Here is a 24,068-nt window from a genome sequence, read left to right as displayed (position 1 = left end):
TCATATTTTATGTTTGTATTTTTCTTTCATCTTCACAAAACAGGTACAGGAAAGGAAAAAGCCACTGAATAGAACCTGAGGTATTTTGCGTCAAGCAGCCTAAGGTATTAGGATTTTCTCTGAAAAAGTTCTTTATTTCAATTATTCTTTTAGATACGTTGCTATTTACACAACATAATAATAATAATAATAATAATAATAATAATAATAATAATAATAATGTTGCTAACAATTAAACAGTTTCAGCAAAAAGGACAGCCTGCATCTTTTCAGCCTGCATCTTCTTACCTGTCTTAAATAATGATAATATCTTTAAAAAATATAGAGGTGACAAAAATAAAAGGAAATACAGGTAATGTGTCACACAAGGAAAGAAAAAGAACTAACAGCAGCACAAGTACAAAGACAAGGGTTTGTCATACAGAGTAGCTAACTGAGAATACATCCATAAATAAATAACCAATCATCCCACAATAAAGGGGCAACACCATGCACATGTATAGACATGAGCGACCCTTTCAGTGGGATTTCCTTAAACCTTTGGAACATATAAGAAGTAAGAAAGAGAGTTAATTACATAAAAGAAAATCCATGTCCGTGTGAAAAGAGAGTATGAGGGGGCATACGTCATTAAAAGTAAGAAGAGAAAGAGAGAGAATGAGAGTTGTGCAGGTACCCAGAGCTCAGAGATGGGACTTGTGTGCACTTCCCCTGAGCTGAACTGGAGCATCATGTGCCATCATTCTACCACACCATCAATGTCATCTCCATTTAACACAACACAAACCTTTCGAAAAGTAGAGATATCTGAGAATTTCTGGACTGGTGGGCACAGATAATGAATTAATTTAACACCATAATTTGAATAATATCTTCAAATGAATTTGAATATGACCTGCAGATAATAGAGTGAAGTGAAACTAGATTGACCTCGGTCAAAAATACTATCTGTTTGATGGGTTGGGTTTAAAAGATCCACTGTCATTAGTCACTCACACTTCATCCATTAACAAGGTGCAATAAATAACATAAATATTAATTTAAAAAAGGGGAGAAACATTAATTCATTAGAATCTCTTAACATTTGTATGTATGTGCTTATAGATAAAAAGCTTAATTCTTTAAAATGATTTGGGGAAGCCAGTATATCACATGGATCATTTCTTATTATTTTAGATTATACATGCTTATAGGCTTATTTAATGTCTGAGCTAATAAAATAGGACAGATACTAAACTGAAACAGTCCCAGCAGGTGAAAGTTCAGGACAGGTTTAGTGTAATGCGGCAGGGCTTGTAAAAGATGTGTGACCCCTATGATGTGATCTCTTTCTTAAAGCAAAAGAAAGTGAATTAAAAAATACCAGACAATTGAAATTTAACAATAAATCTCCCTTACAGTTGTAAAATAAAAAAAAATATGAAGAAAACAGGATATATTGCTCGTAGTTGTGTATCAGTTTTGTGAATGAGTTCATAAATACATTGTAGTCAAAAACTGAGGTCGACACACAAAAAAAAAAGTATCCACAATCATTATATTATTTCTCATTACCAGAATGAACAGACAAAATAAATTAAAACTATAAGTGAGAACCAAAACATTTTAAATGTCAATTAACAGAGCTATGCATGGTGTTTATAATATTTATCTGTGGGGAAACCAGCAGCCTCATATACCGCAGCATGCTCGGTGTGCGAAAGGTGGGTAGTAGTTCCTTTCATGCTCACCCGCTGTACAGTGTGTAGGGGCTGAAATCAAGGAAAAGGTAAAGAACAAACACAGAGAAGAAAAACAGTAGGCACTGCAGGAAAATCTCCACAATGCTTTTTTTTCATAAAGTTCCTGCATCCTCCTCCAGGATTATTTACTGGCATACAGGAGCAGGGGGGGGAACAAAAGCAGTGCACAAAGAAGCCTTCATCTGTTCAAGTCTATACCAAAGCTTCAAATGTGCTTGTATAGGCCCCTTGAGCTGTGGATGTGCGAGTCCAGCAAGTCTGTGTAAGAGTAATACCAATCACAAGTGTGACCAGAGGACACTGAGCCATGCTTTAATCTCAATACACTGTTAGGCTGGTAAAGCTTTTTGTTGGAGATGGAAATGTCATGTACACTGAGAGTTGGATTCTGCAATCAAATATAACAGTTCTGTCCTAATTTCTCCCAAATAGTTCTGGGATGGTGATGGCTTATAAACAGCAGAGACAGCATAAAGTCTGCCTGCATCCAGCTCAACTGGCTCTGAGTCTCAGAGATAACAAACAGAAGTTCAAAATTGATTTCTCACAGTTCTACACACTAAAACAAATGCTTCTAAAGTCAGGAATCAGCCAGCCATTGCAGTTCTGTCCCTCAGTCTTCCCTCACCTGTAAATGGCACCTGCCCACCTTAACCCGCATCAGTCCAAGGGTGCAGTGCATCTGTCAGGACACTTCAATGATCTCCATACTTCCTGAGAAGCTGGACTGCTTACCAATCTTGCCAAGCTCCTCCCTTGAACGTGTATCTGAGATTCCATCTTCAAACTCCATCTGACAACTGCGCCGCTTGAACTGTTTATCACTACCACCAGCAGGGCCAGATGTATCTTCATGCCAACTCGCTCGAGTCTCCCGTATTTCGCCTGCTTTCTGACGTAACCGGACAGCCTCACATGGCCCTGGAAGTGCACTGCAGCCCAGTGGAGCAAAATGTACTGACGTTGACCCACCCCCTGTGCTAGTCAGTGACTCGTAGAACCAGGGAGCATCACCTGTTGGTGTGACTGGTGTGGTAGCCTGTGAAGTGTCCCGGTGTTTGGTCCACATGGGGCCAGTTCCAGCTACAGGTAGGCCAAGCAGCATTGCTGACTTCAGGTTCTCATCCAAGCTTGGGCTCTTGTGCCCAGACATTGAACGACCAAAACTCAGGCTCAGAGACTGCACAGGTGAGTTTGCGCCACTGTGCTTGTTTTTCCTGCGCAAGCGAACTTTTGCACTGGTCTCAGCCACCGGGCTTGGCGAATCAGCTGTGCTGGGGCTGTCTGAACATGGAGACAACTGGCACACACCATTTGATGAGCCTGGACTTGGGCTGTCAAGTTTGCAGAGCTTGGGAACATCCTCAACATGAACAGGTGTGAGGTGGGGACACTGGTTAGGTGTGTAGACGGACTTGATGTCCAAAGAAAAGGAGCGTTTGAGGCGGTTTGTGTCCAGGATGCGTTCAGCTGACAGATTGAGACCATTGAAGCCCTGCTGGAGTGACGTCGGAGATGGCAGCTTGGTTTCCATCTCTTGTATCTCTAAATCACCATCTAGTCGAGCTTTCTCTGGTGTAGCTGTGGTTTGTCTTTTTGGTTCCTCCATCTTACTGGACTGCTCATTCTTCTCCTGACCAGAAGACAGTGCCTTTAGTAGACAGAGACCCTTTTCAAACTCAAGCAGCTGGCCCAGGAAATTAAAGTTTGGCGATATCGACGGTCTGCGATCTTTAACAAATCTGGTACAAGAAAACAAAGAACTTTTTTAGTCAAATTTTCAGATAAATAAAAGTGCATTTTTTATTCAAATGAAGTGTCTAGGTGTTACTGTTTACAAATCTCTATGAGAGTCATTCTTCTGACTAGGGAAACATCTTATATTACACCATCTTTTAAAGAACATGTAATTTAAACTGCAAAGTGTCACAGGTATTTTACCTGTATGCCTCATCCGATGACAAGCCCATTGTCTTCATGATGTAAGCAATAGCAATAGTGGCAGATCTGGAGATGCCAGCTAAACAATGGACAATGACTCTGCAGTTGGAAACCTTGGCTTTATCTAAAAAGGAGTAGGAAAACAAACATGAGTGACAAACACAAAAGACAACCAAACACCATACTGACAGGCCAAAGGAAAAGTACATCTAATCTGCAAAAAAGCTTGTGTGAAACAATTGGGTTCTTCCGGGTACATCCCCAGGGCAGGCTGCTCATTTTTCATGTCAGCTCACCACATTCTAGTCAAGATGGGATTTTTTAAGGTCTCATCTATGATCAGTTTTACTTAGAGTACTTCTAACCGGACATTAAATAAATCCTAAACATAGACTTTCCAACTATGGGCAGAACTTACCAATGAACTCATTAGTTTTGTCCAGCCATGGTAAGAGTTTCTCGCAATAGTTGTCGTTGACAGGAATGCGCATGAAGTGGCTCTCAGAGATGAACTCAGGTTTCGGACACGTGTTGCTAGCATTAAGCACATATGTGATTCCATTCTGGGCCATCAGATCCTAAAACAACAGAAAACATGTCAGCAGGGAAAAATATATAATCTTAAAGGCCACATAAGACATACATTGATGATAAGATTTTACACCCAACAACTGGTTTTGTAGTTTGCCGTTTAGACAAAGTATATAGTGTTGTAAGACCCTCAAATCAGGAGCAAATGTTTTAAACTATACATACAGTTTAGAGGACTGTTCATTCATCTGTACAGATGAAGCTTCCACAAACACCCCACAACATTAAAGCTCTCTCACCTTGTTAAGTACATCTTTCTGGGATCCTAGATAGAGATGGGGTAGGATGCGTGTGGGGCCCACGTTGGCCACAGGCAGGCAGGGTTGAGACAGACTCATGGGTAGTGTTGCCACTGGCTTTCCTTCACACAAACCTGGGAAGCAGGAGGAGAATGCTGCAAAGCCACCTGCCAAGAAACAGAAAGGAAAAGGGAAAATGCACTTTAGAATCATGACAAAAAAACAAAAAACAATTGATGGTTGAAACTATTAGAAGGAACTGAGGAATTTAGGACATTTTTGAGTCTTCAAGTAAATTCTGTCAGTGTTGACAGGTGTAATGTCAGCAATACCACAAACAGCTTTTGGAGCAACATTTAAAACAGAACCACAATCTGTTAAGTGTGACATTTTCGAATAAGTAAAGAAAAGCAAGTAGGGTCACCATCAACACTATGCAATGAAAAATCACATTCATTCCATCTGTATGGCATAGACACCAAACTAGGACACTATGATTAAAGTCATGCATTTTTAATGAAAGAGCAGAGTGTATGCTCTGATTACATGAATGCTCCCATCATGTGAAGTGGACTATAACGGGATGTTGTCTCTTTAAGAGCCAGGCGGTCCCAGTTGGGTCTCTCGCAGCTCTGTTTCCTGAATGACCTAATATCCTCTATTGAACAGTCACGTCAGGCTTGGAGAATGAGGGAAGCTACAGGTGTAGACTATGCACTGAGGCCCCTCATTCAAAAGTGACTGCAGCTACAGTGCCCCTGACAGCCACATGCACATAAAGCATATGCAGAGACATTGTACACACATGCAAATGCTTTATAAAAGCTTGTGTAATGCATTCTGGCACTGGATGGAGAGATAAAAAGAAAAGCATTTGTGTGATTAAAGGAAAGCATGAGCCTAATCTCAGTGGAGGTACATGAGAATCTGGGACAAGTTAACCCTAGGATTGTAAGCACATTTGATCACACACACACACACACACACACACACACACACACACACACACACACACACACACACACACACACACACACACACACACACACACACACACACACACACACTTAGAGCACAGCAGTCAGCCAGAGAACCATGACATCACTGTGTCTGCACAGCCAGGATACAGAGCAAAGTGCAAAAGTCATAGTAGAGAACAAAAGGGAGGCGGGGGAGAGGGAGGAGCGAAAGAAATACAGAGAAGTAAAATGAGTCAAGGCAAATGAAGCCAGAGCTGATAAGCAGGTTTTTAACAAAGAGTCAGCATGGAGTGGCAGAGTATGACATCATCCAGCCTTCATGCTTGACTGACTAACCGTAGTTAAGCAAACAGCAGCCAACAGCCACGGGCATTTCCAACTAACGGCCATCTCAAACACCTGTCTCCCCCTCTCTGTTCCCAGACTCTTGTTTCTCAATTGTAGGTTTTGATGCCTGCCCCTTTAAGATGTTGAGTGGCAGACTGTCTGTTTTCCAGCTAATAATGGCAACTGCTGGGTCGATGACATCAGTGTAACAGAAGAGGGGTTTCGCATGTCAGGCAGAATGAGGCGGGCCTTGGAGGCTCGATTTGCCGAAAACCCTGCTGAGGGCTTGAATGACTGCTGCCCAGATTTTCCATGACCCCCACCCTGTGTTGAACCTCCTGTTCACCTCAGCGCCCCAGTCTGGGTCCCCCCCATTTGCTAACCGCACTTGCCAGGAGGGCAAAATGACATCATCGATTGCATGGGCTGGTCGCTATGTCAACATTTGTCAGTAATACCCATAAGCATGGACTTTTCATCCCTCCCCCATCTGGCAGATACTCTCCTGGCCGCTTATAGCGGTTTCAATTGGTCTCAGGATCTGTCTCAGAGAGGCAAGGATGTAGGATGTTCCTCCAAAGCAGGAATGCAACATTCCTCATCCTCCCACAAACAACAGCCTTCAGCCTTCAGTCTAAGGATGTGCAAGTCTATAACACAGATCAGGAACATAGAGCACAGAATGAGGAAACGGCAGGAAACAGGAAGGATCTCTTCGACAGAGAGCGTCAATGTCCTTTTTCCTCACTTTTTTCAGCTCATGTCTGATCTCCTGCTTTGAGTCATTCTTAGATGAGCTTTATATAGCAGCCTAAAGAGCAACATGTTCCTGGACAAAGAAAAAATTGCCCTGAAAAACATTAAGCTCTAAAGCTACTCAGAAAAGCCAGACAATAGAAAATGTTGCAAAGAGGTCCATGCATGTTGAAGGCCATGGTACCTGAGATGTGTTTGAAATCAAAGTGATCACAAATCTGACATGGTGGATTACAAAAACGGGCAACAAAATCATCGAATGGTCTATGCATTTATCGTGATATTAGGGCCTAAAAAACACCATAATCATTTATGACCAGGAGTCCAAGGATGAAACATCATCCTGCTCTTTCTATTGGAAGTTTGGCTTCTTTGTGCTCACATAGTCTATACCTTTTTAGTTTACTGTTGTGTGAGAGAGTTTAATTGTACATTTCCTCCTTATTATAATGACTTGGTTGTATATGTGGGATCGAGACGATTTTCCTAACTCGATTGCCCACATCAGATTTAGTCATTCTGGAAAAACCCAAGCAGTCCCACATTGGCATATCAATATAAATAAGCAATAATACCCATATTACACATCGGGAAAACACATTTCATGCCTAATTCCGCTCATACTTTCAACCTTCCACAGGTGACATTTTTGTCATGCATGTGCACTAAATAATTGTGTATGAGGAAGGGGTGGGGGTTGATAAGTGATATACGCCAGCACTGGGCCTGAACCGGTCCAGCTGAGCCATGAGCCATTCATACACACTTCCTCTCCACCCTCTGTCTGTCTCTGCCAACTTCTCTCTCAAGTGCCCATCAGTCCTTAACCTTTTATTCTGCAATGTGTTGATTACAGGCAGGGTCTTCTATAGCACTAAATTAGTAAAATAATAGACTAATCTTTATTCCAATGTATAATTTCTTGAAGTTTTCTGAGCATTCTCTACAGGTTTGATGGACCTTTTAATATACAATAAATACATTTGAATACAACTGCAAATATAAATATTAGTAAATCCGAGTTCTATAAGCAATAATTATACCATAAATAGATGTTATCCTTTGTTAAAATAACATACAGAGTGTAAAGGAAGCATTTACACACAAAGTGCATTAACCCTGGTGCCTGACATCAGTCCACTCACCCTGCGGCACAAGACCTCCAACACTAGAAGCCTTTCAGTGTGTATCTTTTCAGGCAAACTCTAAAGGCCTTTCCTCACACACACTCCCATTCACTAGCCCCAATCCAAAAGCATTGATGGAGCTGAATGGAGCACACAGAGACACACAAACTCACCCCCACCCCCGGCTCTTCAGCCTCCAGATGCAGAAGACATGACGCCATTGAGAAGCAGCCTCCATCTGTCCCTCTCTATCTCCATGCGTATGTATACACACACACTCGATTTCCATTTCAATGAGGCCTATATGACATCATAGCTCACATGCATCCGCACAATGAGGAACATTAAGAGCAGCAGGACTCGCCTCTGGTGTTCCATGTCACGCTTCACAGATTAGGAGTGTGTAAAGCCTAAGGTCCCATATAACCAAGCCATTAAATGTTAGTTCTATTACTGTTATAGCCGTTCTTCTTTAAAGTGATCCAGCTGCATAATATGTAACAAACCTGAAATAAAAGTGAACGACTTGATAACAGCAACCGTTTAACCGTCACTCTGTGACAAAGCAGAATGCAAATACAGTGAGTCATATGGGTATACCTGCTGCTGTGTGCACAAAGAAACACACACTTACATTTCACTATGTTATAGTGAAAGACACAATGCACGAGATGTCCTTATCCATTATGTGATAAACTATCAGCATACAGAATTTCTCCACTGTTCATATTTGGTTAAAAACATTATCTGTGAAACACCAAAAAATTTCCTTGAAGCAACTATTTTTATGATTATAAAGAAAGAAGAATACAAAAAATGTGAAAAATAATATAATGAATAATGAATTATAGACCGTATAAATTGGGGAAACATTTTTTAAAAGTAAGCAAAAAATCCAAATGAATATAATGAAAAGTAAGCAATAGCAAACAATGAATTAATGAAGGATGGCAACAAAAGTACAAGGAGATCAGACAAGCGGGTACAAAGCCGGCCAACTCCAGTGTGCCCCATACACACCTCGCAGCTCTCGAGCCTCCTTCATCCTGCGCACTCTGATCTTCAGCCTCATGCCGGTGTGAGGAGTAGGGGAGCAGAAGCACTCCTCAGGAGAGGATATGACCACTTCCAGAGACATGCACACCTCCACACACAGATCTCACCAATGTACAGCAGCTTCCCACATACAAGGCATGAGAGCTTAACAAGAGAATCTTCACAAATCCATGCAAAAAAGTGAGAAAACACTTTGTGTGCTGAAGGAAGATGGAGGAGAAGTGAGTAACAGCTGGAGGAGAATCAGGCTTCTGACAGCAGCTCCTCACTGTCGACACACACAGCAGATCCTTTAGTAATCGTCCTCTGTGTGGCAACTGAAAGTGGAGCTCCCTATTGTTGTACAGCCCGTACTCGCTCACTCAATCGCTCACTCTCTCTCATCAACTGACTTTCCCCTCCTTCCTTCCCTCCCTCTCTCTCTCTCTCCTCCCTCTGACCTAAGAGTGAATGAGCTCATGTGCTATGAGCACAGGCCTCTCTCTTGCTCTCTCTCTCTCTCTCTCTCTCTCCCCGAGTAGAATCCTGGCTCATGCGTGAGGCATGCAAACCACATTCCTTACTCACCCAGCAAATATGCAGCCACCTTAGAGGCCCCTTTTCAGAAAAACTCACTTCTCATCGCAGACCACCAAGCAGTGCTAGTTCAAATTTTGCACAAGAGAAGTTTAAATTTTAATGGCACCAATAGTCCCCAGGATTACACAAAACGCTAAGGCCATACTGATTTGAAGGATGTAACCCCAGCTGCAGCTTGCTCTTATCCACTTCATCCATAAAAAAAAATAAAAATTTTTTTTTACTTTGTCTAGAATGTGTGTTCTTCTGCCTATGATCATTTGCAGAAAAATATTATCGGACCTTAGCTAGTTTCTGCTATTTCAACAGATGAATTTAGCATCATGGGAGCTCTAGTTTATATGCTGATTAAGGTTGAGCTTCATTGACTTAGCCTGCTTGGACAAAGTTTTAAAAGGTCTGTTTGCAACTGGAATGGATTATAAGACACTAAAAACTACCCAGAGAAATGCTATCATTTGTACTTGGCAAACGCTTTAAATAGGGAGGCTAGTCATTCTTTCCACGTGGCCAAGTTGCAGAAACAGCCGCAATCCATGCAGTACACTTTCAAGAACGGCATTTGTGCGTCAGCGCACTTCTGCGAGAAACCTCCCTTTTAATATAAGCAATTAAGGGAGTAAAGGAGGCGACACCATTTACAAAACGCAGCTAATCTGTGCGTTGTCCGACATCAGCCCTGCATGTTAGACTGGTAAAAGAATGATGGAAGCATATGGCAGTGTGCTGAGGCAGACACAATGCCGAAAGCTTCCTCGGCTCATATCCGGCCCCCTACTTGATGCTTAATTATCCACAAACACAGACTTGACTATCATAGCTTTGGTATGTGAGGTACTAAAGGAGCATACATCAGATAGGAATTTTCTGAATGTCCCATTGGATATTTTTAATGCTATGCATTATGCCCATCCTGGACCGTCATCCACTAATTATCATGCTCTCTGCTGCTTTTCTCTTTAGTCTGTGCAACCGGCAACATCTTACAAAAAGCAGACTTGAAATTTGGAAGCTACACTAAACCACAGCAGCATTTTAAAACCATTAAATTATCACTGGCTGCAAACATGGGCCTTCCGCTGTTGTGTGTGTGTGTGTGTGTGTGTGTGTGTGTGTGTGTGTGTGTGTGTGTGTTTGTGTGCACGTCTCATAAATTGTTCAAATGGGATGTTATGGTGCATGGTAATGCATTGTGATGGCCTGTTTTAGAGAAATGTATGTGCTGTGAAGGGGGGATGTGGTCTGTTTGGTGTTGTTACTGCCGGGTGTGAGCACATCCCATATGTGATTGGTAGGCAGACTGGAGAATGACGTAATGGCAGCGGAGGCCCCAGCTGTCATGCCTGAGGTGTGAGCTAGTCTCCAGCAGGGGAGCAAAACCTCATGCCGGCCTTGCAGCTCCCATCACTCAATATGAGCCTCAGGGGGTGTGTACAGGGTGTGTGCACCTGTTCCTTCGTGTGTCTGTGCTCAACAAATGTAACTGGTTGGGTGTTTGAGGGCAAACATGGAAATACTTTATCATCTTGCCTTGGGAAATGCAAAATTTCAAATTGAGATACTCTTATCAAGTTATAGTTTAAGACTAACTTTTCTCCCTAACCTGCATTCAGCTTGAGCAACATTTTGCAGACTACTAAATGTATCCAAGGAAAATGTCATTATCATCAAGAAAAATAAGCTATTATATTTTTGCCATTTATAAAGTCTAGAGCACACTGTAGAAACACACTGTAGCGACACACTTTCAATGCTCTTACATTCGGAGGACTTTAGGATCCACTACACAGGATCACAGCTCAAACCAATAATACACTGTCGAACTACACTTCAACGTCTGGCTCCCTTATGTACACAAAGACGTGAGCAGGCTGCCAGATGAAGTCATGGAAAGAGAGAAACAGGAGCTTTGTGTGTGTGTAGTAGACAGAGGGCTATCGTTTTTCTTCCTCCAAACTGACAAAGATTCAGCACATGACAGAGCTATTAGATAATAAAAAAGGGCTTTAGTTCATAGTTCCTATTTAAACAAAAATGGCAGTTTTTAAGTCAACATCCTGAAGCTGTACTTTCGACCACCTGCTAACAGCCTTCAATCTAGGACCTCTGGCTGCAAAAATTTACTATTTTATGTGCCAACTTTTTGTAGTCTTACTCATCTTCCACTTGATAATCTGCAACAGTAAAAATGCCAGTCAGACCCTCTGTGCATTAAATACTAATAATACGCATATTAACAACAGAGGTCACTCGGCTTACGTTTGACATTAGGATTGCATTATAAAAACCGTCCACACATGCTTCTAATTGATTAAGTAGACACAGGCCAAACTCATGACAACAAAAGACAATGGGTGAAATGAAACAGATGCTAAGTTGCTTCGTTTCAGAGAGCTTAAAACTATATACGAAATCTTATCCTCATTTTCCTCACACTATGAAATTTCTCTCAGACAGATGGCCTGTCTGTCACGTTACATCCTAATGACCTAAAGAACACTGCTCAGGCAAAGTAGAGCTGACAGCAGAATTACTTCCCTCTTTCCTCGTCTGCTATCAGCTCCTCGTTAATTAGCCACCCGTCACTCTGTTCTCACTCTGATGCCAGCTCACTGCTAAGACCAATGATGTGGTCTCAAATCAGTTTTATTTATTTTTTTATTTATTTCACATCATTCCCCCATTGCTTCCAAATTCAGTCATCTGTAAATTCCTACCCCCTGCCTAGTTGTTCTTTATAACAAAACAACTATTAGCCTGACAGGGCAATTTTTTTTATAAGGCAGCAACAACAGAGCGCCTGCTCTCTGTCTCCATACATAAACTCACAAACTCTCATAATTATTTAGTGTCATTGTGATTGTCAGGGGACAGAGAGTATGCCATCCTTTTGGTTTTCTTCCTTTTACCATCTCAGGGAGTTTTATCTTGCCATTGGTCACCACTGGCTTCTCATTAGGGATGAGCTAGTTAGGATACATTTAAATGGACTGAATTAGAAATTAATATTATATAACTTAAGAAATTAAGTTATATTCATAATCTATTTAATTCTGGAAAGCTGCTTTGGGCCAATGTACATTGTTAAAAGCGTTATATAAATAAAATGTAATTGGACTGTATTAAATTTAATGTGATTCCCAGTAACATTATTCAAATATTAGCGCACAAAACCAGTCTTTGGTATTTTTAACAATAATTTGCAAAATAAATTTATGAAACAAAAGAGAACATTGTAAGATGCTCTTGGCCCATTTGTAAGTTAAGCAACCCCACATTGTTTGAGATCTCAAGAATTGTTACATTGTGAGCCATGAAAGATTATGTTCATTAATAACCATTAAAAATGAAGAAAATGAAGGTCGCACAAAGACCATTGAGCTACTCCACCTTTTTGAATCTCAGATCAGCTGCTGTATTACTTAATACAAATATGCACTTACAAGAATATGCATTAATAATAACAATCTTTGTCAAGTTGTAACAATGTAATTAATTGCAAATGCTTTAACAAGAAATGATTAGCAGGTGATAAAGCATTTTAAAGAACTGACAAAACTGTATGCCTATGGATTTGTGAGAATTACTACAAATCAGTTAACAAATTTCACAAAATAAACAATCTAAAAACCATGAACCAGTTAATCAAAGTTTAAATATGGATTTAATGAGAAATTATGTTTAACAAAAACACAATCAGTGTTATGATTAGAACATGGACCATCTTGTTTACTCATAACATGACCCATTAGTCATATATGTACAGTTCTTATTTGCTGTCTACAGAGCCTTGAAATCATGAAGAGGCTATTTGTGGCAGCTGATGTTTTTAACCCAAATTACTAACCCTTCTGTATATTTTTAGTTAATTCCCTAAAAAGGATGGATGAATGAAAATTACAGTTCCCCGTGCAGCTCAGGCTGCTTTGCGCTATCTCTCTAAATAAAGAACATGAGCAGTTCACAAACTGTTATACAGCTTCCTGGTTGGTAAATCCTCAGACAGGCTGCACCTGTGACTAATAGTTACACATCAGTACTCCTGTGTATCATACAGTAACGCTCATTGTGTGACTTAGAAACAAGTTCCTTATTTTCACATTTATCTTCACATCTTAACCATAAATGTGATGCATATTTATTTAGACCTTTTAATATGTATGACAGTGTACTCATGTATTGTAGTGAAAACATTTTTGTTGTTGTAACTGCTGTAAATTGTCTATGCTATTTTTGGGTAAAACAGGAAACTGTACAAAGCCCAGATGAGAAAAAACTAAAACATAGAACAACTTCTTGGCACCGTGCAGCATGAGGTAAGGTCTGTAGCTCACAATTTGTCTAAAGAGACACAAATGTCAACACTGCCAATATGAGAATTAAGACTGAGGTGAGAATCAGGACTAACAGCTAGGTTTTGCAATTCATCTTGTATTCTTCAGGGTTCTACTTTTCCCCCAGTTGTTGTTCTTTTTGGGTTTATAAAGATATAATTACTTTTTATTATTATTTCTTGGAAATCATGTATCATGATTTAAGTATCAATAGTTTAAGTGTAAGAAACATATAGCTTTGCCTTGATTGGCATGAATGTTGACCACATAGGTAGCAAATATAAAAAAAAAAAGTTACCCAAGCATAGACCTTTGAAGTTCTCCATTACATTAACATTATCTTTAATCTGTATAGTTACAACACTATGTTACAAGACAAAATCTACTGTGATCATGTTTGTTGTATAGGACTTTACTTAATCCAGTTAATTATTAATCAAGTAAATGCTGCTCTTATTAGATTTACCGTAACTTATTAATAGAATTTTTGCATGATCAGTGTCACTCTAAAAAGTGGTCACTAAAGAATCTATGTTATATTGTTATATAGCTTTCTATGTTATATTGTTTACTTCTCACTCTCAATTTTCTAGAAGAGCGCATTGAGTGAAACAGGATATATTCCAAGAAAAAAAAAAAGTATGCCTGGACTTTCATCTCAACCAGCAAGATTACAAGACTACATTGAAGAAAAAAAAAAAAGAAAGAAATTGGACCTGTTTAAGAAAGAAAAAAAAACCTGTTAAAAGGAAAAAGATAAAAACATTGATCGAAAATTAAGACTTTCATCTTTTTAGTATTTATTCATATGTTAGAGATTTTTGGAGATAAAATCTCCACTTTCAACCGTTTGCCCTTTGGACATACTAGAAAAAAAGATAAAAAAAAATTAAAGAAAAAAAATTAAGAAAAACATTAACATTTAAAATGTTACCATCAAACTTGAAAGGAACCTTGTCACGGCTTGTGACGTGAGCTTTGGTGTCGGATAAATAGTTCATATTGGTATTGATGGCTGACATTAAAAAATAGATTCTAGAGTGACAATGATCAAATAATGGATTAATAACAATAGTGTTTGTTTTTTATAGGTTTTTGTGGCCAGTAATATAGTCATGATTTAATTTCAGTCGGAAGACAACTAAATATACTAAATAAAATCACAACACAAGCCATTTAATTTGACAAGTACACCATGACTGTTGGGAATGCCAAATAAAAGTTGTTATGGCTTGAATTTGTCATATCAATTTAAAGCCCACTGTTAACCAATCCTGCTATATTAATACTTTTGCCATAGAATACTTTTCTGGCAGTTGCACTGAAATTGATTTGAATAACTAATTCAAATGGATACAAATATCTTATATTATCTTACAACCAGTCGTCTTCTTGTGCAGTAATTGTAGCCAGCTGGTTTATAGCTTTTAAACAGAAATAAGAAAATATCCCAATTGGTTAATCCTGTTTCTCACCATAGTAGCTGGTTGCCAATAAGGAAAAATTGTATTAACAAATGTTGTTGATTTTGACTTGCTTCATTACACTGCAATCACTGTGTAAAACAACTTCATTTAATACACACACATATGCAGCTACACTGTTGCTACAAATAAACGTATTAAACAGTGAAAGCTTTCGAATGATTTCAGTTAAACAGCATAGAGTATCAAATTTTATCTGCAGTGATGAGAGCTGTTTAACATGAAATTCATTCCGGTTAGTCCTTTGAGAAAAGAAAATCACTTAGAACAAGTAGAGCGGTCTCGACTGGAGCACAAGGGTGACAATGACATCACTGAGGAGTGAACATGCCAGATGTCATAAGATGCCAGATGTGAACATGAGAGATTTCACATGACATCAGAGTCCTTTTCTGTCGAAATCTAGACTCTACCACAGAAATTCACAATTGATCTTGCAAAACACAGCAAGTTACATTTTGGTAAAGACTATTTTGTCTTTTAAAAAATACTGTTAAAATGTTTATACAAAGGGATAATTTGTACATTTGTACATGCCATGACCAAAGAGTATATTTACACTTGGTTTTTTACAGTTCAGTCGCTCCTGAGGAGCTCGAATCATTTGTTGGTTCCAAGTTGAAGTCAAGCAGGAAGGAGAGCGAGAGATGTCCTGCTACCACTAGAGACATGATGTCATGTGGAGCAGAAGAGAAGTCTCCAGAGCGTTACACAACTGGGAGGATGTGTGAGCTGAAGGGAGGAGGAATACTATCGGGAAGACTCTAAATGATGACAAAGTCTGCATTCTTCACACAAGGGCCTTGGGCCAGAGTGGAAAGTCCAAATTTAGCTAAGGATGGAATGGAAAGATCTCTTATCAGGAAATGAGTGTGGGGTTACATCAACTGTGCAGTGTTTGTCAGTGGCCGTTTATGCATGTATGTGTGCAGAAGTGTGTATTCCTGTGTTTTGCTGTACTTTCCTGGAATTCACTGATGATTTGTTTGACTTCCTAACAAGGTTGCTGTGAAACTGTACCACTGCAACTTTGGGAGACACAGGTAACCAAACAGAAGATAGGTTACAAAAATCTTGTCTTCATTAGAACAATAACTCTAACCTAAAGTGCATGCTTTAAAGTGCATGCTTTTCTTAAGTATGTAAATATTCTCATTAATGATTTACAGCCCTAAAATGTGTCTGCTGATATCCAAATAATATATTTTTTTTGCATAAAAGTCTATACAATCCAATGCAAAGGCTTTAAAATATAGAACTGAGCTCTTTCAAAAAAAAACAAAAAAAAAAGAAGAAAATGAATAGGTGAATGAATTTTTCAGGGTATTCACAACAGCTTGCTGCTATTCAACAGGGCCAAATTTTAAAAGTAAAGGAAGAAGTCTATAAACACAGTGATTTCACCCTTCAGCACTTCAATATGCTCTACAAAGTGGAAAAAGAGCCAGTGTGTGCTCATATAGTTTTGTACCTGCTGGAATCACATGCAAGAGGACACAGGAAAAGAAGAGCCAAAATTGGCAAAATGGAGAAAAATGGAAGAGCTGTAAATGTAACAGAGGAAAGCAGTGGAAAAGAGAGGACTGCGGCGGGTTCACGTCATGCTGAAAGTATTTGGCATCACCAACTCCTCTGACATTTATTTAGTTCTTTATTTAGTTTCTGGGAATTGACATAAGACATAATTTGAGGCCAATAAATGTGCAGAGAAAAAAAAAAACAAGAAAAGTGAGGACAAATGTAGAGGAAGGACTGGACATTTCTGTGCAAAACGATGTGCACCCCGAGTCTGTTCTAGTAATGTGCATGTGTAAAGGTGTGCATATGTAAATGTGTGCATGAAGGTAAACAGTTCAGCGTAGGGACCCAATGAAATGTCATATACCCTTTGTAAAACTTTAGAAAAACTGAGTGAAAACATGTAAGGATGAGCAGTTGAGAACTCTTGCACAAACTAGCTGTCAGGCACCAGATGTGATGACCACAGAGGCCTGGACTAAAAATAGAGCAGTGTTTTCAGAACAGAAAGAGAGAGCAAGTGTGTGTGTGTGTGTGTGTGTGTGTGTGTGTGTGTGTGTGTGTGTGTGTGTGTGTGTGTGTGTGTGACACAATAACACAACATGAGCTCCTCTTGGGAGCTTACCTCACCACCATAATGGCACCAGTGGCTCCTTCTCAATGAAATCATTGAACGGACCACACAGCAGTGGGGCAGTAATGGATAGTGGCTTACGCAGACACAGGAAGTCTGGGAGATTGACAGGGGTCTAGTAGCTTACTTTACAACAAGAGCACTTAAGCAAAGCTCTGAAACCCTAACTGGATCAGGGATTCCTACTGTGTGATAATATAGTTGACTTTGAGCAAAACCTTATTGCATTTTTTTAATAATGCTTGATTTACTCCCAGCCTACAGAATACAGACTTAACTAACTAAAGGACACAGATTCGTACATGAAACATAAATCATTTAAAGCTTTTTTTCACTCTGCAAATTAACAGGTCTACTAGCATTATAGCCCATTATTTTTAAAAAGACACCAACAGAAATTAATCTGCTCATTATTGTCTGCTTGGGCTTGCAGCAGTGTTTCTTTTTGATAGAATTTCAGCATTATTACACAAAAGAACCACAAAATCACAATGATTTTCTTTCTTTTCTTTTCTTTTTTTTTTTTACATATATTCTTTATTTTATATTTCTTATCGTTATTATTTTATCTTATTATTCCTTTTGGAATTTTAATACACCTCTTCTGTCATTTTAAATGGTGGCTAAATGCACATAAAAACCAAAGCTGTCATGGTTCCCAATGACAACAAAACAAGCTGCTTTGTACGACTGGTAGGAGTATTTCACTATAGCTAAGCACTTGGATCTATAACCAATCAGTTGTTGCTTTACCATGTCATACATTAATTTAAATAGAATTGAGAAATCTCTGCCTAAACATTTTTCTCTTTGTCTTCTTGTCACTCTGCACTGCCTCTGTGTCACACATTTACATAAAAGCTACCTGTTGCTTTGTCACTTGCTAGTGTGATCGCAGGGTTATTGTTGTTATTGTTAGCAATCTAGTTGTTTGTCAAGTTGGTAACAAAAAATAAACAGACCCAGGATCTGCTGGTTCCAGTTTGGGCCTGTTCTTGTTTTTAAATGCGCGCTGATGTAACACCTATTAAGTGAAGACCAGGATACTGGGGCATTAAAAAGTCGGTTAGAATTTGCATTTTGTTTTAGAAGGCATTAACATTTAGTCTTCTCAGGTGCCAAATTCACACACTTACACTAGACATGGGCTGTAAAAAATGAAGTGGAATGACAAAATTGCATTCAAAATGAAACAAAACAAAACAAAACAATGAAAGACAGAGAGGGAGAAGAAGAAGAACCGGTCCGGATTTAACACACTGCCTGATTAAAGTCAAATTCCGCTTTCGACTTGAAGCATATGTAACCTTCAGTCACCTCTCCATGTCATATTTTTTCTTGTGTTAACCATTAAGTGGGAGTGACATCAGGAGGATCTGATGTAATCCAGAAGCATCTCAAACCCTGCCGAGTGACCACGAGGCAAGCATATGGGGTCAAGAGCCATGCAACTCAGTATATGCTCATAGTGCCAAGGCCTGGTTCGTTTTTCACTCACTCACTTACTCACACACACACACACACACACACACACAAACACACACAAACACACACACACACACACACACACACACAAACACACACACAAACACACACACAAAACACACAATGCAAACATACACACAGGCGTTCCAGCAGAGTCCAGCCTGCTGTCCAGGGACAAAAACACAGGCAGATGGTAACAGAGTGGAGGAGATTAAAAACAGTCAGTGCACATCTGTAGGATATAGACACCTACACTTGCAGAATCACATGTGTGATATTAATATAACACTGCAAGAAAAAGAGAGGGACACATGGGAAATACACTCTAACAGCAGTAGCTTATTAAAGTAGTTTTTATCAATATAAATTAGCTAGGACATAACATACCAATTGCTCTGGAGGCAGAAAGGATAAGTGCACATGCAGTTTTACTACAGCTAATTATAAGCCAGCAATTATAAGTCAGCTATTCAGACTTTTCAAGTCTGAGTCCTCAACTACAGCCAAAATGCACAACCGGAAAATGTCAGTGCTGTCAAAGATTTTATGCAAATGTTTATTCTGTTAGTTACACACGTCATTCTAAACCAAAATTTTTTTTTTAAGTACATTTTGTCCCCGAACACAGTTTTCTATAAAATTAAAGAAGAACCAGCTAGGAGCTCTGCCTACTTGAAAACTTATTTGAGAAAGATAAGTTTCCTGTGTAAAGCTCTCAGAAGATGTAATTTGTTCTTTGACATGGTGGAGTTTGACATGACTTTACAAAAATAATTTTCAGCATTAGTGTATAAATGGCATCCAATGCTATCCAAACAACCACAAGCAGAATAAAAGCACCTGATATGGTGATTGTTTACTATAGCTGCAACAACTAATCGATAAAATCGATAATGTATTTCGTTGTCAATTAATGCCATTATCGAGCAGTTAGGCCGCACAATTTACGGGTTAGCGTGACGGCAAGACAAAACAGCCGCTTGCGAAATTCATCATCAAAGGTATGGGAGAATTTTATATTAAACGCAACAAAGAGGACTATAACCTGCAAGTTATTCAAAGCTAAGTTTGTGTGGCATGGAAGTACCACAGTGATGCGCAAAAACATGAACACACACTGGTGTCACAGAAGGAGGTGAAACATCAGCCTGGTGAGCAAAACCTGTATAATTCTCATAATGTGAAAATGTTGTAGTGTAATGAAGTGCTTTTGTGTAAACTGTTTGTAACTTCAGCAGAGTCACACTGGATCTGTTCTTTCGTGACTTACAAGCATAAGGTTGTGCAATCGGCTCGCTCTCAACATAGTGATAGATTTAATTAAAACGGTGCGAACAAACACTAAATCTAAAAGCAGCAAATAACAGCAGCAGTAAAGGATCCCATTTTTTTTGTCACAGTTGTGATTTTCAGTGAATGCTTATGCATTTGCACACCAATGCATATTTTTTCCTTTTTTTTATTTTTTATTAAGCATGTTTGCTTGGTCCCCTGGTGGTCTAGTGGTTAAGATGCAGCGCTCTCACCGCTGCGACCCGGGTTCGATTCCCGGTCAGGGAACCATCCCCAGCCACTCTCAGTGCCGGTCCCAAGTCCAGATAAATTGGGGAGGGTTGCGTTAGGAAGGGCATCCAGCGTAAAACATATGCCAAATCAAACGTGCGGAGGATCCGCTGTGGCGACCCCTAACGGGAGAAGCCGAAAGAAACTATATATTAAGCATGTTTGCTTGCTGCCTTGCACCATTTCATTTACTTTTTATAGTATTTGTCCACAACAGTACCTTATCTGTTCTAAAACGTGATGTACTGCTGCTTTACTACGTTCAAATGCTTGATTTCAATGTTTGTATATTTAATTTATGCATATATCATTTAATTATTATACAAAATTTAATTAATTATATACTCTAGATTCTTATATCATCACAACTGAACAAAATATATATTTCTTTCAACAAAAATAGTCAAAACAATGTTGGATTATATTTTATATAGATTTTTTTAAGCCATCTGTAATTATCATTAAAAACAATACAAATGTTGATTTACACAAAATGCTTCACCTTGCATAAATGCTGGGTTTTTTTTTTTTACAGAAAGAAACAACCCAGCATGAGTGAATTTGCTCTAAGGAGAAATCCCCCAGCAGCCACTATAAGCTATAAAATGTCTAAATTAAATATAGTTAAGCTCAATATGTGGCTTTAGCATTTTATAAAGTACACTTTTATACATAAATACCTTGAATTAGAATTTTATATGGTCATAATAAGCTAAATTTAGTTCTTTACAAATCTGATTAATCGGATTAACAAAATAATTGTTAGTTGCTCTAAATATTACACCTACATGTAATCAGTGTGTCCAACACAGATACATAATAGGGTTTGTGCTTTAATCCTTTTTGCATATGTATACTAGGAATGTACACATAAATGCAAATATACATAAAGGATAATGTTTCAACACATACTGTCTTGCTCTTCATTTCACCTTTTACCACTCATGAGAGAAATACTGAATTGACATCTTTCTATCTTATTCATTTTAAATGCTCTAATGATGACCAGTCCAGCAGAAGGTGGTCACCCCTGACATAGCTCCACTCTAGTCAATTCATTAGCTAACATGCCTTTGTGAAGTATGGGTTTGGCAACAGAAGAAGGCAGAGAGTCTGTGCTGTATTCACACATTTGTGTGTTCTATGACGTGAGTTCTTTCCAGCAGGTGTGTGTCTGGACCTGTGGACCAGGCCACACTACTGGCCACATTATGTACAAATAGCAGACATAGTGAGAGCCATGGCTAAACATTTATTAAGCAGTAAATGAGCAGTTATATGAGCAATAAAAATCAAAAATTTGTGGTTTTATTTTATTTATTTTTTTAAGTATAACAAGAAGAATCTCAGCAGTCATGACCTATTCCACAAATCTTGATTAACAGCCCAGTCTGGAGAGCAAGGTGCTGGATAAAAACATGGCTGCCAGGAGAAGTTCTATGAGAACCAGGCATGTTATTTCCATATAATATTAATACCCAGCATACACAAGCCCACAAACAGTGGACTTAACCCACTCCCTGGGATTACATCATCTTTCCTTTCAAGTTCACATCAAAGATGTTCAAGAAGTGTTCATGATGGAAGTGGCCTTAACGTAACCCTAATGAAATCAGCATGCTCCCGCTGCGTCTAGCTTTCAACAGTATTGGGAGAGACAGAGGGCTTTGCAGTAGATAAACAGTCAATAACCAGGGCACATCCTGTCAGTCCAGGCCAGGGGCCTCCCTCCTCATAAGCAAACCATTATACAAAACTTAACTTGTTTAAAGTGGTTACTGAGCTGCCCTCCACTCTATACAACCCTAAAAATGCCTACGGCTGCAAGCCAACTGAGTCTCCCATTAACTTCCATTGACCTCATATTTTCCAGGGCTTTCCACGGTGCCCTGTCCTGCTGGCTCCCACTTTTAAAGATTATCATTCTCTGTTGGCATGGAAACAGCAGCAATTGGAATGGAATAAGTGCAATTTCACTCTGTACTGTGTCTTACTAAAGACCGCAGATACATAGCATGGGAATAAAACAGGATAGAGATTGAGAAAAAGCAGGCTTAGGGCATTAAGCAAGGCAAAAATTTAGACTCTGCTAGTTTCAAGGGAGATTTTTGAAAAGAAATGCATGTGCATCAATATGGCTGATTGACTTCAGTGACTTAATCCCTAAACTGAGGACGACAGGGTAGGGGTGCGTGTAATAAAAGATGAATGCAAGATCAGCTTTGCAATTTCTAAAATTTCTTTAAATCCTGACAGAAACAGCTTTGAGTTACTTTTCAGTATTGACATATTTGGAGCAGAGAGGTTTGGAAAGGCAAAAGCCATTAAGCTTTAGAAGGGAAATTGCTGGCTGTGAGTGGATAGGATTCATACAGCTTAGTAGATTTCACAAATTCACAACTGACACAATACATTACGTACCAGACACGGCAGACATAATTAAAGTAGAAAATGGGTACTTATTTTCAGTAAGTTGCTATGTTTCCACACGGACGGTTAATGACGTGATACCAGAGAAAATTTACCTCTTCTAACTTTTATATCAATTACCTATTCAGAGAATATTTGTTTCTCTGTGAATAGACATATTTATTATGTTTGTGAGGCCAAGTATTCACTGAGATTCAGGTTGTTTAATTTATGTGTCTGTGAAAAGAGATGACAGAGGCGGCAGAGAGCGCACCCAGTCTGTTTTCTTAATTTTACAAATGCACAGTGTTTTTGTTGTTATTATAAGTGTATACAAATAAAAGTAACCCTTCACAGATTTGAATGATGTATTGTTCTTTTCTGTATCAAAAAAGACAGTAATTTAAGTTAGTTTCAGCGTTTCAGAAAAAAGCCACAAAACGTTTCGGCGCGCTTGTTGACCCCAAAGGGTTTACTGTTTGTATCGAGACTTGGCGCATCAGTAAAACAAACGTTTAGTGATAAAAAAAAAAAAAATAAAATTAATTTAATAAAAAAAATAAAATAAAATTATTATTATTATTTTTTTTATAAATATATTATATATATATATATATATATATATATATATATATATATATATATATATATCTGAGTAAAGAAAGGACATCGTGAATAAACGGGTGTTGCGCTGAAGGTTTTAATTTTGTATCATATATTTATTTATATTTTTAATAAAAATTGTGAAACTGAAATGTGCGCTTCATTAGTCACATATTAATGCAATTAGTGCTGTAAAATGAATTTGCATTATTGTGTTATTAATGTGTTAATTTTTAAAGCCTTAATTAATAAAATAATAACCAAATTTCTAATTTTGTTACCCAATAAATGTATCTAGTCTGAAAATCCACCATATAGAACACAAGCAGAGAAAAGATGAAGATGATCAGGTGATCAGGAATGTCTCTGTTCTCAGTCGTTTACATTGCTGACTCCCTCTGTCTCATCCACGTTAACCAAACTTCTTGTTGCCTTCTGCCTTGCTCGTTGTTATCTTGTTAAACTAGTCTACGTCTAAGTACTGATAACAGAAAAAACTACTTAAGTACAGTAACAATGTATTTGTACTTCGTTACTTCCCACCTCTGCAAAACAGCAAGCTTGACTTGAAAAAAAAGTCCATGCTCATGCACAAGATGAGTAGGTGTCTCTCTGCTTTTGCCAAGTTAAAAACTTGGCAATCAGCTCTGGCCAATACTTCCCACATTGCTGGTGTCAAAACACATTTGACACCAAGCAG

General features: G+C 38.7%; 1 protein-coding gene across 5 annotated transcripts in view; it reads right to left on the bottom strand.

Moving 5' to 3' along the window:
* dusp8a (dual specificity phosphatase 8a) overlaps window positions 1–24,068 on the bottom strand; it is a 37,728-nt gene continuing 13,660 nt past the window's right edge. For 4 of the 5 annotated variants that reach the window (XM_083547484.1, XM_083547487.1, XM_083547485.1 and 1 more), the window contains exons 4-7: window positions 4,514–4,680; window positions 4,102–4,261; window positions 3,684–3,807; window positions 1–3,484 (exon numbers count right to left, since the gene is read on the bottom strand). In XM_083547484.1, the coding sequence (XP_083403610.1) occupies window positions 2,428–3,484; window positions 3,684–3,807; window positions 4,102–4,261; window positions 4,514–4,680 (1,508 nt within the window). In that variant the 3' untranslated portion in view covers window positions 1–2,427. Of the gene's footprint in view, window positions 3,485–3,683; window positions 3,808–4,101; window positions 4,262–4,513; window positions 4,681–8,723; window positions 9,146–24,068 lie in introns of those variants that run through there. The other variant, XM_083547488.1, reaches the window with a different exon arrangement.

Source organism: Silurus aristotelis, assembly GCF_946808225.1.
Source record: "Silurus aristotelis genome assembly, chromosome: 7".
Taxonomy (NCBI): domain Eukaryota; kingdom Metazoa; phylum Chordata; class Actinopteri; order Siluriformes; family Siluridae; genus Silurus; species Silurus aristotelis.
This window is presented reverse-complemented; position numbering and strand designations above follow the sequence as displayed.